Genomic DNA, 14,787 nt, shown 5'->3' with positions numbered 1-14,787 from the left:
TGAATAAAGAAATAAAGAAATCCCTCTGCCTCATAAGCAAAGGTATGATGTAGCCCCATCATTCACTAGATTTATTGTCTGTACGCTACCCTGCCCCCCTTTCTCCATCTCGTGCACGCACACACGCACAACATACACACGCTCTACAACACACACGCACACACAAACATGGCGGCCTCTGTTTCACCGCTACGCTCCTCCTTCAGGATTTGTAACCCGTTAACGTTACACCATAACTGCTGCCGGGCCACACTGCGTATGCACAGAAAATGCGAGAGTCAAAGGAGACATCTACACCAGTCGGCGACGAGGTAAATGGCACCACGTTCAAAACGGTTTTTTCTCTTAATGCACTCTGCCGAGGGATGAGCGGCGCTTCAGCGCCGGTGAAGGCGTGTGTACCGTCACGTGCCAGAGGATGGTGATTGACAGCCGATTTCACCGTTCACGGTAGAGAGGGCATGTTTAGCGGACGTCCCTTTGGGAGGTCATTTACAGGTCTGAATTAATGGACAATGCTGTCAAAAAATGTGTCACAATTAATGTTGCATAACTCCCTGCAGATTCGCCCGTTGCATCTTAACGTTTAAGAACGCGGTAACGTTATTTGTAAAATGTTGGCAGCTGCTGTTGCTAGAGGACGGTTAGCTAACGTTAAGACTGAATGAAGGTGAATCACCGGCCCTAATAATCCCGCTTATTCTGCAGTAATTTGGTTTTCTTAACACACAGATGTCTCGTTAATCATTTAAAAAACAAGATCATAAATCATTCAAAATCAAAAGTAGACAGGAAAAGAGTAACGTCAATTCGTTAACGTTACTGTCGTTCCTAACTTACCGTTAGTAACGTTAGTCGTTTCCCTTACAAAGCCCACGGCTGTGGGGGTTTCTTCAGAAAATGGCTAACGTTAGACCGTCTGACCAAATGAATCAAATAGCATATAAATCAAAATTCTTAGCTTTAGTAGCTTGTACACTTTAGCTAAAACAACAAAATAGTGCTTTTATCAGTAGGTGTATTAACGTTACGCCTCTGAGGTGCTGTTGTGAAACTATCTTAGCTAACTTAAATCTGCAAATTAACAAATGTATGTAGACTAACGTTAAAAGTAACGTTACACCTGCGGCAGATGGGAATGTTCGTTTTTCAAGTATTTACCCACAAACCAGTGTAATAGGCATATTGAAGTTAAAACCTCATGGTGGCGCTTGATGAAACGTTTAGGGATCACAAAAGTTAAGACAATTCATCCAGCTTCAGTAGAACTTGTCCCCTGAGGACTAGCACTACGTGATCTGGACCAAATTTCATGGCAATCGATCTAATAGTTACTGAGATATTCCTCCCCTGGACCAAAGTGGTGGACAACACTGAAACTTCCACCCCTAAAGAGAGGAAGGATTAGGACAGACCCAGTCCCATGATTACAAATGTGTTGTGTTGAGTTGATGTTCCCACACATTATATAATCAATTGTTTACCTTACAAAAGGGTATTTACACTGATTTGCCAGATGTAATAGCATTCACATAACCAAGTATGATACAGATTAATTTCACAGATGTTGTGGTGGTCACATGTATGTTGTGCTGTACAGTATGATTTGTTGTTCTTATCACCTTGAACTCAAACATATTGGGAAACCAATGAATTGATTCAGATTCATCAGTTATGAATTGTTCCTGATGACTAGTCGTCTCTGTTTTTCTTTATTTGGAATAATGTGTTAGATATCTTTTTGGTGTTATTTCTGTTTTGCAACCTGTGATGTTGCGTGTGCTCTATATGTGTATTCATTCATGCCTTTACAATTTACCCCTCCAGGCATGCTGCTGTGGTGATTTCGGGCACAGAGTTGGCTCGTCAGCTCCACAGAGAAATCCAGCGTGATGTGGAAGAGCTGGTAGCTCAGGGCAACATGAGACCCCACCTAGGAGTGGTCTTAGTGGGGGACGACCCAGCCAGTCGTACCTATGTTAGGAACAAGACCCGGGCAGCCAGCATCCTGGGTCAGATATGAGCATTACGTAACACTGTATGCATAATATGTATCATGCAGATCAACAAGCATACTGTAACACACACACACACACACACACATATATATATATGTACACACATGGATAAACACATTTTCATAAGCAAAATTAGTGTAATGTAGTGTATTATCACACAACTGCAAACTAACATACACATGATAACATGGAGTGTGTGTGATGTGCTCTCAAGGTATTTCCAGTGACACAGTGGTGCGGCCTAGCTCGGTCTCCCAGGAGGAATTGCTGGAGCTGATTGACAAGATGAACCGTGACTGGAGGGTCAGCGGCCTGTTGGTGCAGCTGCCACTTCCCGGTAAACACAGGAGGCGCAGCTGCACATCAGATTTTCTTCACATGACATCAAAGTTAAATAAATTAGTTGCTCTGTGCAGTTACATTTTCACTACAGTGATTGGTAGTTTTTTCTTAACGTGAAAAACATGCTATATGAAAATTGGAACAAGGTGGCTCGTAGTTAAATAAGTACATTTACATTATTGTTAAAGCTTTCTTTGTTTCTTACACTTGATTTTTTAAGTTGACTGACAATATTGAAAACATCCACATATTGTATATTTAGAACAGCATGTAGTCCCACTGTATGATATGGTGGTCAACAATTAGCCGTTATGTTCCGCACCTTATTATATGTAATATCATTGAGTATCTGTCCTACTCCCTTCCCTGTTCAGATCACATCAATGAGCGAGCGGTATGTAATGCCATCGCTCCAGAGAAGGATGTGGATGGCTTCCATATTGTGAATATTGGTAAGCTGTGTCTGGACCAGAGATCCATGGTGCCTGCCACACCTGCAGCTGTTTGGGAGATCATCAAACGAGCAGGTAAACCACAAAAACCTCTGTTTTGTAACCTGGTTTTCATAGTGTTTGTCTGTTCTTTTTTTTACTTTGCTGCAAAAAAATAATCCCATAGCGGACAATGAATAACCTATTAAACTGAATGATGTTGAATATTGAAACCTGTTAATTTAGTCTTTATCATTACTTTATTGTATTATTAATTTTATTTGTATCAATCTTAATATTACTTAATAAAAACACATTTACAGTAAATTGCTTTCCTTTACTGCAATTGTGCTCTGTAACTCACACTGTGTTCATATGCTCTTCACCACACCTCAGTATGTTTGATCTTCAGTTACAACATTTTAAGTCAATTCTGGACTCAAAGTGAGGAGCTGCTATGTCTTTTTATGTCTGGCCCACGAGATGGCGCCTAACAATCATTTTCCCACTTGCACTTAAAATCTGTGGAAATGCGCTGGAAGACTCATTCAACTTCGCTACCAAGTCAGGATTTAAATAATCTGTCAATTAACAACTTTGGCTAAATGTGCTATGTCAACTGTATGTAAGCAGGGAAATGCAGTGTGTTGGCTCTTTATCACAAACTAGTCAAACAAACTATACTTTCTGAAAGAAACTTGTTAAGAGAGACATTTGTATGCTGTGTGGTTTCTGACTGCTCTGAGATGCCATGCAAGAAATAAAAAGGGTTACAGCTATAATAAATAAAAGTTCCAATACTGTATGGACAATTGTCTCCCATGTGAAGTGTGGGGGAAGCACTTACTCTTGAAACCCAGTAAAGAGTGTTGTTGTTCATGCACAACGAGAGTTCAACCTTCAGTCAAACTCCACTGCTGGTTAGTTCAGCTTTGGTAACTGTTGTTGCCAAGAGGCCTCTTCCATAAATCAGGGATAAAGATTCTGTGAGAGTGTGAGAGGGCAATGCTTGGATGCTGTGTTTAATATGATCAATGATAGTATTATTGATGATACGTGTCCTCTGTGGAGGAATGAGGGAGCCTGATGGCTGTTTCCACTATCAGTTACTATCTATCAGCAAGCAGAGAATATTTGCAATACCCACGTGAGACTTGTTTAAGCAGCTTGGGATTCTTTCTGTTGTCCCTTAAGAATGTGTTGAGGATAGTAGTGTGAATCTCTCTCTCTCTCTCTCTCTCTCAGTCCCACTGCTGGGCTTTTTGGGCAGGGAGGAGTAGAGACAGTGTTGACCATCAGGTTGAGATAGTTTGAGATGTTCTTTCCAGTAAAGCAAGTCCTGCACTGTAATCTACTTGTCCATCTGAATGCTCGGCTGTTACAAAGACTCCAGGCAGTATGTTTAGTAATTGAATAATTTACGGGTTTATCGAGTCCCAAAGATTACATATCCTACCACACCTGAAAAAGGTTTTAAACCATTTAACCATGAAGATGCCGGGCTAAATAAAGGCTTGTAATGTACCCTATCTCCTTGCAATACCTAAGATTGCTTGAAGAATGTTTTTGAAGAATACCAGCTTTTTTCCGTCTTCAACAGCCTTTTAAGGTTACTTGGATTTCTGAATTTTAAATTAAGTCAACAAGTTGATTGGGGAAGGTGAGAAATAATACTGTCATTACACAGATAATTCATGCATAAAACATAAAGAACTGACTAAAGATGTAAATAAATGAATCCACATAGAACGTTTCATAGACTGTGTTTGTTAATTGACAACACAACTGGAAAACATCCATACATTTAACATAAACCTTATCAGCAAACGGAGGTAACAGGTCTGATAAACACATACCTGTCCTCCTAATATCATTCACCTTAATGGCTTTGGTGTCGGCTGGTAATAGATGTAGTAACTGTCAAAGACATTGTGGTGCATCCTCTCTCCACACGCCCGTGTGTTCAGTCGTTTTGTGCTTATCACACAATTTTGCAGCTTGCATACTTTTGTCTCACCTCAGCAACACAGTCACTCATTCATAACGTGTTGAAAATTTACCCATGAAAAATGTTTTTGTGTAGGTATTGAGACAGTGGGAAAGAATGTGCTGGTCGCTGGTCGCTCCAAAAATGTTGGAATGCCCATCGCAATGTTGCTGCACACTGATCGCAACCATGAACGCCCCGGTGGTAAGTGTGTGTGTGTCTGTGTGTTTCAGATGAGTCAGAATTGTAATATAATTGCTGTGCTGCTGATATTGGCCAATTACATTGCACCATCTTGGCTTTCCCTGAAAGATATTTGATGGTTAAAGCTTTTGTCGGGACTAGCTGCTGCTCACTCTTTTAATCAGGCGTTAAATGCTGATGCACATCCTGCCGGAAGAGTTTAAAGGGGGGAAAAAAAACAGGGAGTGTGAATGAAAAGTTCAAACAGGCTGAGACTTTTGGCATTGTGCACCGCCTACAGATAGATCAAATGTCCTTATAAGGGTGTAGGAAGAAGGGAGAGGATTTGGAAAGGCATTGTGTGGAATTTTCTGTTTAGATGAAGCAACAAGATATGTTTGACCTGTTAAAAGTATATCACTATAACAAATCAACTACATAACTTGTTAATAAGCCAGCTCTAAAGGTGCTGGTGAGGAGATTTTGTTACTGTGCTGCCAGGCTAGCTGTTTCTAAATCTATTCCTTTAAGAATACAGAATATGAAATGTGGATGGATTAAAGTGCTGGGTGTTATAATCTTTTGGAAGGTCGTCACCTAAAAGTGATCTTTGCACCTTCATCGGACATAAAGGTAATTTGACTGAATTGGCTGTCCCCCGCTATCCATCACTAAGAGGGCTGTGTCATGGGTTGCTTTGCTGGTGAAATTGTAGTGGTCTTATCCAGATTGAGTATGTAATGTAATGTAATCATTAACATTACGATTGTTATCATTATATCATTGTTTCATTTAGTCTATAGCAACATCACCTTTACTGTCTGTACCTCTGTGTGTATATTGTGTAGGCTGCCTCCCTCCCCTCTCTCTCCTTCCATCCCTCTCTTTTTCTCTGTTCCTCTCCTGCCCTCTCTCTCTCTCTCTCTCTCTCTCTCTCTCTCTCTCTCTCTCTCTCTCTCTCTCTCTCTCTCTCTCTCTCTCTCTCTCTCTCTCTCTCTCTCCCCCCCCCCTTCACCCCAACCGGTCGAGGCAGATGACCGCCCACCCTGAGCCATGGTTCTGCTCGAGGTTTTTTCCTTGCCTCTGTCGCCTAGTGCTTGCTCTTGGTGGGAACTGTTGGGCTTCTGTAAATAGCATCATATGAGTATGAGAGTATGGTCTAGACCTGCTCTTTTATGAAAAGCGCTGTGAGATAACTGTTGTTGTGATTTGGCGCAATTGCCAAATCAATTGAATTGAATTGAATTAATGCTTCTGATACATGCCATTCAACATTATAACAAACCAGAACACCCCTTTGAGTTACCACAACACGTCTGTCAGAGAATAAAAAGGAAGAGATTGTTGGAAAACTATTGATCTGCCCTTCTCAGGCTTCACATAGACTAGTGAATGTAATAAATAACTTCTTTTGTGTTTTAACAAAAGAAGATCAGAATAACAATAGGTTAATTGAAATACCAATAATAAATAGCAAAGGCAATAGAATAAACAAACACACATAAAAATAAAATTATACCAGCAAAGTCAACCCAAATTAAAAGCCAAGTAAATAGATTTGTCTATAACGTCTTTTAAAACATGCCAGCAGGAGGAGTTTGCTGTTCTAAGATCCAAGGAGAGGGTGCCATAAAAACAGAAAGCAGCCTCACCAGATTTCCACTTTAGGAACTTGTCAAAGAAAGGCAGCAGAACAGGCTGAAAAGGCTGAGAATTCTTCCGAAAATCTCTTGTTCTTGACATAAATTGTAAGGCAGCTGCTGATATATATTAGGGTGCTAGATTATTTTAGGCTTTGTAATTAAGTAAAGGGACTTTAAAATCAATTGTATTTTAGGATTTAAAGGAACGTAAAAGAAAATCCTTAACCCAAACAAACCCTTTCTTTTAGATGTTTAAAAACCTTAGGCTTGAACTGTTAAAGCTTATAAGCTATCCAGGGGTTGTATTTTGCTATTATTTGCAAAGCCAACTGTCAACACACCAAGTTTACTTAGATAACCTTCCATTGTGTGTTTTATTGACCTGGAAACTAAGCAAGTGAAAGCATGTCAAACCCAGATACATCTTAAAAGATGTAGAACTTGTATTTTTAACATAGCCGAAGTAGAATTTTGTGCATTACTATTCCTTGAAATACAAGGCTGTCAAAAGTGCACCAACATAAGCCATGAAGCTAAAAACAAGCACCTAGTCCAATTTTATGAAAATTTGGATCAGGTCTCTTCTTTTTTTCTCTCTTCCATACACACGCTCCTTTTAGGTATGTGACCTTTAGGCTTGATGTGCTGCGACTTGCCTTTCCTTTGATTTCCAACTCTTTCTCAGCTTCCTATAGATGCCATCCCACTGCAATCTCACACCTGTACTCCTGCTGGCACTGTCATTACCCCACCACCACCTGCCACAAAGTGTGCTGGAGGATGCAGCACTGTTTTGAAGTTTTGAAGAGAATTTCAGGCTCAAGTCTAACATAGTTAACACAATTATAATAGACAGGCTATAATAAAAAATATATTTAGAGTGTGTGCACACAAATTATATATATAATCATTTCTGTTTTTCTTATCTTTGGCTAGTCCATAGTTCTATTGAGCTATGCAGGTTCTCTAGATTTTATGTGGTTGTGAGAAATCCTCATCTGAAACTTGTTCATGTCAACTCAGTTCAATTGGGGTGGAATTTTGTTTTGCTCGCAGCACTAACAAATTACATACTTTGAACAAAAGCTGCTTGCTTCTACTTTTACAAGCTTGTAAATACTCTGACTGACTTTTCTTTTATACACTACGGAACACTTCTCTGACTATTTACTGCTGAGTGAACTAAGTGTGATCAATCAGTCACTGAAACCTCCTTAGAAGAGGCAGACAGATAAATGAAATAAAACAAAAACAAATAAAAACAGTAAGATTGGATTAACTTTCTTGTCAATAATTGTGAAAATGAAAACAATGGCAGGCCAGGAACACCTGTGTATGAAAAAAATGTTCTAAAAGGTTTAAATGTTACATTATTATAATAATAACCTAAATTATAATTTCAATGTTTTGTTTTAAATAAATAGCTGCTTGGTCCCGGCACTTTAAAACAGTAAAGGGCAGTAAATGAAGTAGCAGCTGAAAATTCAAAATGGCAGCCCAATTAGCTTCATTCCAGCAGAAATGCTGAAAGCTTTGGATATGGAGGGGATATCTTGGATGACTAGCCCAAGGAGGAGCAAACCAGGGTGATTGTTCCCTTGTTCCGCCAGGGCTGCTCTTTGTCACCAATCCTGTTTGTGATATTCATGAACAGGGTATCGAGGCGGGGGGGTTGGGTTGCGGTTCGGTGGGCTGTGGATCTCATCGCTGCTTTTTGCAGATGATGTGGTCCTCTTAGCATCAATCGGTCCGTAACCTTCAGCACTCACTGGATCTGTTCGCAGCTGAGTGTGAAGCCGCTTGAATGGGGATCAGCACCTCTAAATCTGAGGCCATGGTTCTCAGCAGGAAACCGATGAAGTGCTCACTCTGGGTAGGGAATAAGTCCTTACCCCAAGTGAGGGAGTTCAAGTACCTCGGGTCTTGTTCGCGAACGAGGGGACAATGGAGTGGGAGATGGCTGGAGAATCGGAGCAGCAGGGGCAGAATTGCATTCGCTCTACCGCACTGTTGTGACGAAAAGAGCCGGAACAATACCGGTCAATTTTCGTTACTACCCTAACCTATGGTCATGAAGGCTGGGTCATGACCGAAAGAAATAAATTGTGGGTACAAGCGGCCGAAATGGGTTTTCTCAGGAGGGTGGCTGATGTCTCCCTTAGAGATGAGGTGAGAAGCTAAGAAGCTAAGTCATCCATGAGGAACTGCTGCCCCCGAGCCCGAACCCCAGATAAGCGGTTGAGGATGGATGGATGAGACTTTTTGTGTGATATGGTGCCTCAGCTCTTTCCCCCCCGAGTAAATGTTATATTTCATGATTTTTCAAGAGTTTGTTATGACGTTAGCAGGGGCAGTCTGTGTTTTCAGGATAAAGTGTCAGCAGAGGGACAGCAAGTTCTAACACCTTTCATACTGTAGTAATGTCTGAGTTAGGGTTGGGCAATATCTGCAAAATTTCCATCGGACGATGTCTACAATGAAACATCGGGATGGACGATGTCATCGGGTGCGCAGGAGGCAGCAGTCATCTCATGTGTTCTCGCGCAGACTTCACTCGGTAAAACAAAAAAAAGGTAGACTATTAAAGCGAGCACCAGATAAAGCAGTAGGGAACATGTTGATTTCAGTTGTTTGATTGGCTACGTCATTAATAAGCTGATGTGCGGCTCACCTGCTGCCGTGACAACGGATCACAGGAGGAAATATACGGAAAAAAGACGAGTTACATACTACTGATGGTGAAAATGGAGCAGAGGGGGGCGAGAGAGACAGAGAGAGGCGGGGCAAGCCGGGGTGTTTTTCCTGACATGTGTGAGTGTGTCAGAGTGTGGGAAGAAGAGAATTCAGAGGCAGGTGCAAAGCATAGGCTACTTAAAAACAATGATAAGAATGTTCGTGGGCATTAAAACCTGCTTTCACAGGATGGTATAATGTGAAAATTTGAGATTTCTTTTGCTGGGGGGGCAGGGGTGCACGATGGCATCTTCTATCGGCCCAATCCTAGTCTGAGTAACATTTCTGATGAGTTTTTGATATATAATTTTTGACTGTTTTAAGCACCAGATATCTCACAACAGTATCACATAAAAACCTAAATAATGTGCAGAGCTCATTACCTCTTGAGGTAGGTGAGATTTTTCTTTTTGTGAATTGACTCCCAATGTCCTGTTTCCTCTCAGGTGATGCCACGGTGACCATTGCCCACAGATGTACACCGAAGGAACAACTGAAGGAGATAACCCGCCTGGCTGACATCATTATTGCAGCTGCAGGTAATTACACCCCAGACACCATCACCATTTTCTCTCATGTATATATAATGTTACAATATTGGATGTTTATATTAAATGTGGATAAAGTTTCAAATAAAGAGGTAAGCGTATGCAAAAGTAATCCCTCAGAGCAGAAAGGTCAGGCTTCATACTGCTCTGAATACTAGGTGTAGTGGCTAAGTCCCCACTTAAAGCCACTGAGGGTTGCATAGACAGGCATCTAATTGAGGCGCTCTCCCAGCCACCATAGCCCACTCCAGTGTGATACGATATAATGTTGTTTGCACTTGCCCTTTTGTTTGAATATTTATTGTTCATCGATGATGGTCTTCAGGTAAATACAATAATCCATACTGCCATCCATTGAATGTTACACATACAACACTTGTTGTACATCAGCCCCCAGAAACACTCTGCTCTGGCGGCGTCCACCGGTTTTCCCAAATAATCAAATTCAGCGCCCCATATCACTGTTTTCCAAGTTAAAACTGTCATTTGCCATCGAGCACACTGCCAAGAGAATGAGGCAATGCATGCTCACTGCACTGGGTGTATCGAGAGAATGACTAATAAATTAATCAACTAGTCATTTTATTGCAATTTGTATTGATCAATAATGTTATCGGTACTTGGTTTGGGGTTTTATATAGTTAATCTGTAATATTGTATTACTGTTAAAATCTGACAAGTACACAACAATTTTGAATAGAGTCGATTAAGTAAATATAAACTATTTTTGAATCAGATTGTTGCCTTTTTGATTTGTTTCAAAAACTAATTTCTTTTATTTTCACGCAAGGTTGCAGTGTCTGTACACTCTCTAACAGGGAGCCCAGCAATGTCCATTAAATTTGTCTGTTGTTTTGTAAGCACAACTACTGTAGAGATATTGATGCACTTGGTCACTGCACAATCAAATGGAAACTTACACACAGTCTAAGTAATAACTTTATCTTTCATCTTTGTATTCACTTTTGAATAACTGGACATTGTTTAACTGGAGAGTTTAAAATGTGTGAGCCAGCATCAGATGCCATATCGTTATTTTGACACAGAGGGAATTACGTGGCATGATGACGTAACATGCAAGAACAATTGTGAAAGTGCTCACTAGCCCTCACTTGATGTGATCTTGCCTGAAGTTTCGGTATAGTTATCTGTGACTCTGCTCCAACTGCTGTCACAGCTTTTTTGAAAAACAGTAGTGATCTGTGGCAGCTGGAATGTGAGACAATGCGGGGCAGAAGTATCAGTCCAAAGTCTCCAAAGTAACTTTATATGCCTAAGGCGGTTTATAGTGCCTTTCCCTGATGACTAAACGCAGCTCTCTGTCTAGGGCATCTCATTTTCTTTTCATCCACCGACATTTGGAAATCAATTATACTGTGCTGTATGATTATGTGGACCCCAGCGTACAACTATCAAAAACTGTTTTCATAGGAGGCTGAGGTATCAACTTATTCTCCTATGCTGCCTTTTAAGTCTGAAGCGAAGTGGTAATTGTCATGGTATTCTACTAGTGATTAAAAGGAGATGAAAAGCATCGCTACAGATAGGAAAAGAAAACTCTCCATTCAGCCATTCAGTGGCTGATATGAACTCTATGGAACCAGCAGAAATGTTTATCTCTATTCTGATGTGGGTTGTGGGTTATGTAGTGTCTGCAGATGAACTTTAATGTCTGGTTGTCTGAGTCGAGTCAACATGTTCAGCATGAGCAGCCGAACAGTTTGATTAATTGTAACTTTGGTATTTGCAGCACTAAATCACATTGTCAAGGTCCTGCTTTATTGCCTGGTCTTGAGATGCTGTGTTGAAGAAGGACCCTGTGGCAAAGTCTCATCTCAAAGATCTAAATAATTTCAGATGATCTTTAGCTCGCAAGGTGCACATTAAATTCATTTGTGTTTAATCACGTTACCACAACACTTGGGGCCAGGTAGTTCTCCAGGAATAATGCTCACAATGCACAAACAGAGGGGGAGGGGACATCTTTTTCTCGGAACAATTAACAAAGCTTTAAATTAGTATCTTCTGTAACTGTAAACCCCTCCTTGGTTTCTGTGCACAGGTGTTCCTGGCCTGATTACAGCAGACATGGTGAAAGAGGGTGCAGCAGTCATCGACGTAGGCATCAACCGGATACAGGACCCGAAAACTGGAAAACTCAGACTCATCGGTGACGTGGACTTTGAGGGTAAATAATCAAAAAGTTATTAGAAATTCTTCAGAAAGGAACGTTTCTGTGAAACTGTGTTGCGAATAAAGTGAACAAAGCTGCAGCTTTCAGTAAAAAAAGGTTTAAAACATTATGTCCTGTAGTGTAATACCACTTGTACCTCAAGAGGCGATAGTCTGACAGTAAAGCTCGGGCCTACCCCCACACAGTTTCAACTGGGAGATGTTTACGAGCGGCGAGTTCTATTCGTTACACAGGCTCTCTTAGCTCATTTAGTCTAATATATAAACAAAATAAACGCATAAAAAGAAAAGAAATGAATTTATTTCTACAAAACTGGTGTATCATGTTAGATTTCCTTAATGTAGCTTTTTGTGTCTGTGAAAATATCCGCTCTCACCACAGTGCTAATAGGATTAACACACTACAAGTTTATTAACACAGACAAATAAATTTCTGAATTCTGAATGTCCTGTAGTTTGCTGTATTTAATGTTGTTCCACAGAAATACAAGTCTAAACAGAGAGATAGATTTATAATTATCTGTCGGTCATAGCTCTAGTTCTTCAAAGTGACTTGACTCCATGTGAATTGTTTGACTTGTTGTAGGAGTGAAGGAGAAAGCAGGTTTCATCACACCTGTTCCTGGAGGCGTGGGTCCGATGACAGTCGCCATGCTGATGAAGAACACTGTGACTGCTGCCAGAAACGCACTGATGCATTAAACACACATAATAAAGCCGGTCACTTTGTTGAATGATATACAATATGCATACACACACACACACACACACACACACACACAAACGCATCCTTTAATTTAGGTTTATGCACACACACGTTTATTTAAAAAGACTCCATATCTGCTGGGAAACTTACTTGATGATGTACTTTGTTTATATTTTGAATTTGTTCATTTATTTATTTAAGTTATTTATTTCAGTTCACTTTTTAAGAATTTAGATTAATATTTTTTCTACTGAAGTCATTTTGGTTCATTTTTGAACATCCAGATTCACTGGAAAAGGAATATTAAATAAAAAAACAATGCTGTGCAAATACTACAATGTATTTTTCTGATTTACCGGTGACTCTTTTGGCATTTTGCCTTTATTCAACAGCGGAAACTGTAGTGAGAAGGGTATAACAAGCAACAAAGGTCACATTTTAGTTCTCTTTAATTCCTCAGGGAGACCCCTCCAGTGGACTGTTTGATCACTTAACAAGTCCTTGTTAATGGCTGTTGAGCAAGTTTGACTGTGGTTAGTTAGTATTAGTAGTTTGTTAGTAGTTTAGTAGATCTATTATAGGTTACTTGGAAAATGGGACTTTGATTCATGCTTATTTTATCTCACACAGATTTGCTGTTATTCATCACATATCACTTGAAAAATTCATCAAAGGAGAATGGGAATTCATTTTATGATTTACGTGTAAGCAAGGATTTCCCACAACCTGACAAACCAAAGTTTATTCTTATTAATGACTGATCTATAAAGTATTAGAGTAAATAATGTATTAACCATTATTAAAGCTGGTAATTACAGCTCATAACCCCTTTATATTGGGTGTATTAGAAAGTGGTTCTTGCATAAAATGAGATTTCCAAATAACAACTGGAGGGCAACTCAACTATGTTGGCCAGCATCACTGGAGAAATCCCAGGTTTGGCTGCCATCCAGTAAAAAAATGCTTCACTTTGTCTTTACAGCTTCTGTCAGGTACAGGCCATACTGTATTTGTCACCTTCCTAATTTCTCATATTTTTGCATATTTACTTGAATAAACACAAAATACAGTTTTGGATTTTAATTTTATTTATTGAAAGAAAAAGAGTTATCACCTACGCATATCACCCATGAGAAAAAGTAATTGCCCACATAAACTTAGTAACTGGTTATGCCACCTTTAGCAGGAACAACTGCAACCAAATACTTGGGATAACTGGAGATAAGTCTTTCACATTGCTGTGGAGGAATATTGGCCAACTTTGCAGAACTTATCACAACTGCAATCGCTGTGAAAGGACTCAAAAGCAAGTCTGACAGGCAAAGTTTGGTCCACAGGAAGTCAGTCTAAACAGCAAAAGTATCCAAATCAAAGGGCGAAAGGCAGAGTTGAGGTTCACAGAACAAAAGGTCTTTGACTGTCACTAGGAAATACAAAAGAATGCTGGGACGCTTACTACAGGGAGTCGAGACAAACTGGCACAACAAAGGGGGACAGACAAACACAAGAACACTAGTGAAGAGGGGATAACGAGGTGCAGGGGAGATGAATCAGGGTATGGCAGGTAATCAGGACTTTGACTAGGCCACTCCAAAACCTTAATTTTATATATTTTGAACCATTCAGAGGTGCACTTGGATTCTGTGTAAATATGCTTTGTTACTGCATGCAAATGTTTTATTCGCCCATTCACTCGCATAGAATGAAAGTGAACAGGAGGCACATTTTCTTTTCACCAATTAATTTTTTGCGCATTTTTGTGTCATTCTCCAGTCGTGCTTGGGCTTCAGATCATGGACCAATGACCGCACATCATCCCTCAGAACTTTCTGGTAGAGAGCAAAATTCATGACTGCCAATTATGGCAAGTCGTCCTTGTCCTAAAGCAGCAAAGCATCCCCCTGCCACCCCCATATATGACTGTTGGGATGTAAAGGGACCCGGTTATCAATTCAGTGTGGTTTACTGGTTGAATGAGTAACTAAGAGGACAATTTTCACACA

At 40.2% G+C, this 14,787-nt stretch overlaps 1 protein-coding gene across 1 annotated transcript; it reads left to right on the top strand.

Annotated features, from left to right (window-relative positions):
• The first annotated feature begins 153 nt into the window (after window positions 1-153).
• Window positions 154-12,996, top strand: mthfd2l (methylenetetrahydrofolate dehydrogenase (NADP+ dependent) 2 like). The gene is made up of 8 exons (XM_038704790.1): window positions 154-311; window positions 1,828-2,012; window positions 2,233-2,355; window positions 2,735-2,887; window positions 4,875-4,982; window positions 9,784-9,876; window positions 11,948-12,073; window positions 12,665-12,996. The coding sequence occupies exons 1-8, from the start codon at window positions 169-171 to the stop codon at window positions 12,778-12,780; spliced, it is 1,047 nt and encodes a 348-aa protein (XP_038560718.1). The 5' UTR covers window positions 154-168; the 3' UTR covers window positions 12,781-12,996.
• The last annotated feature ends 1,791 nt before the right edge of the window (window positions 12,997-14,787 follow it).

This window comes from Micropterus salmoides, unplaced genomic scaffold (assembly GCF_014851395.1).
Source record: "Micropterus salmoides isolate LMB-PRFRI ecotype aquatic unplaced genomic scaffold, ASM1485139v1 Ms_hic_scaffold_7, whole genome shotgun sequence".
Lineage (NCBI taxonomy): Eukaryota > Metazoa > Chordata > Actinopteri > Centrarchiformes > Centrarchidae > Micropterus > Micropterus salmoides.
This window is presented reverse-complemented; position numbering and strand designations above follow the sequence as displayed.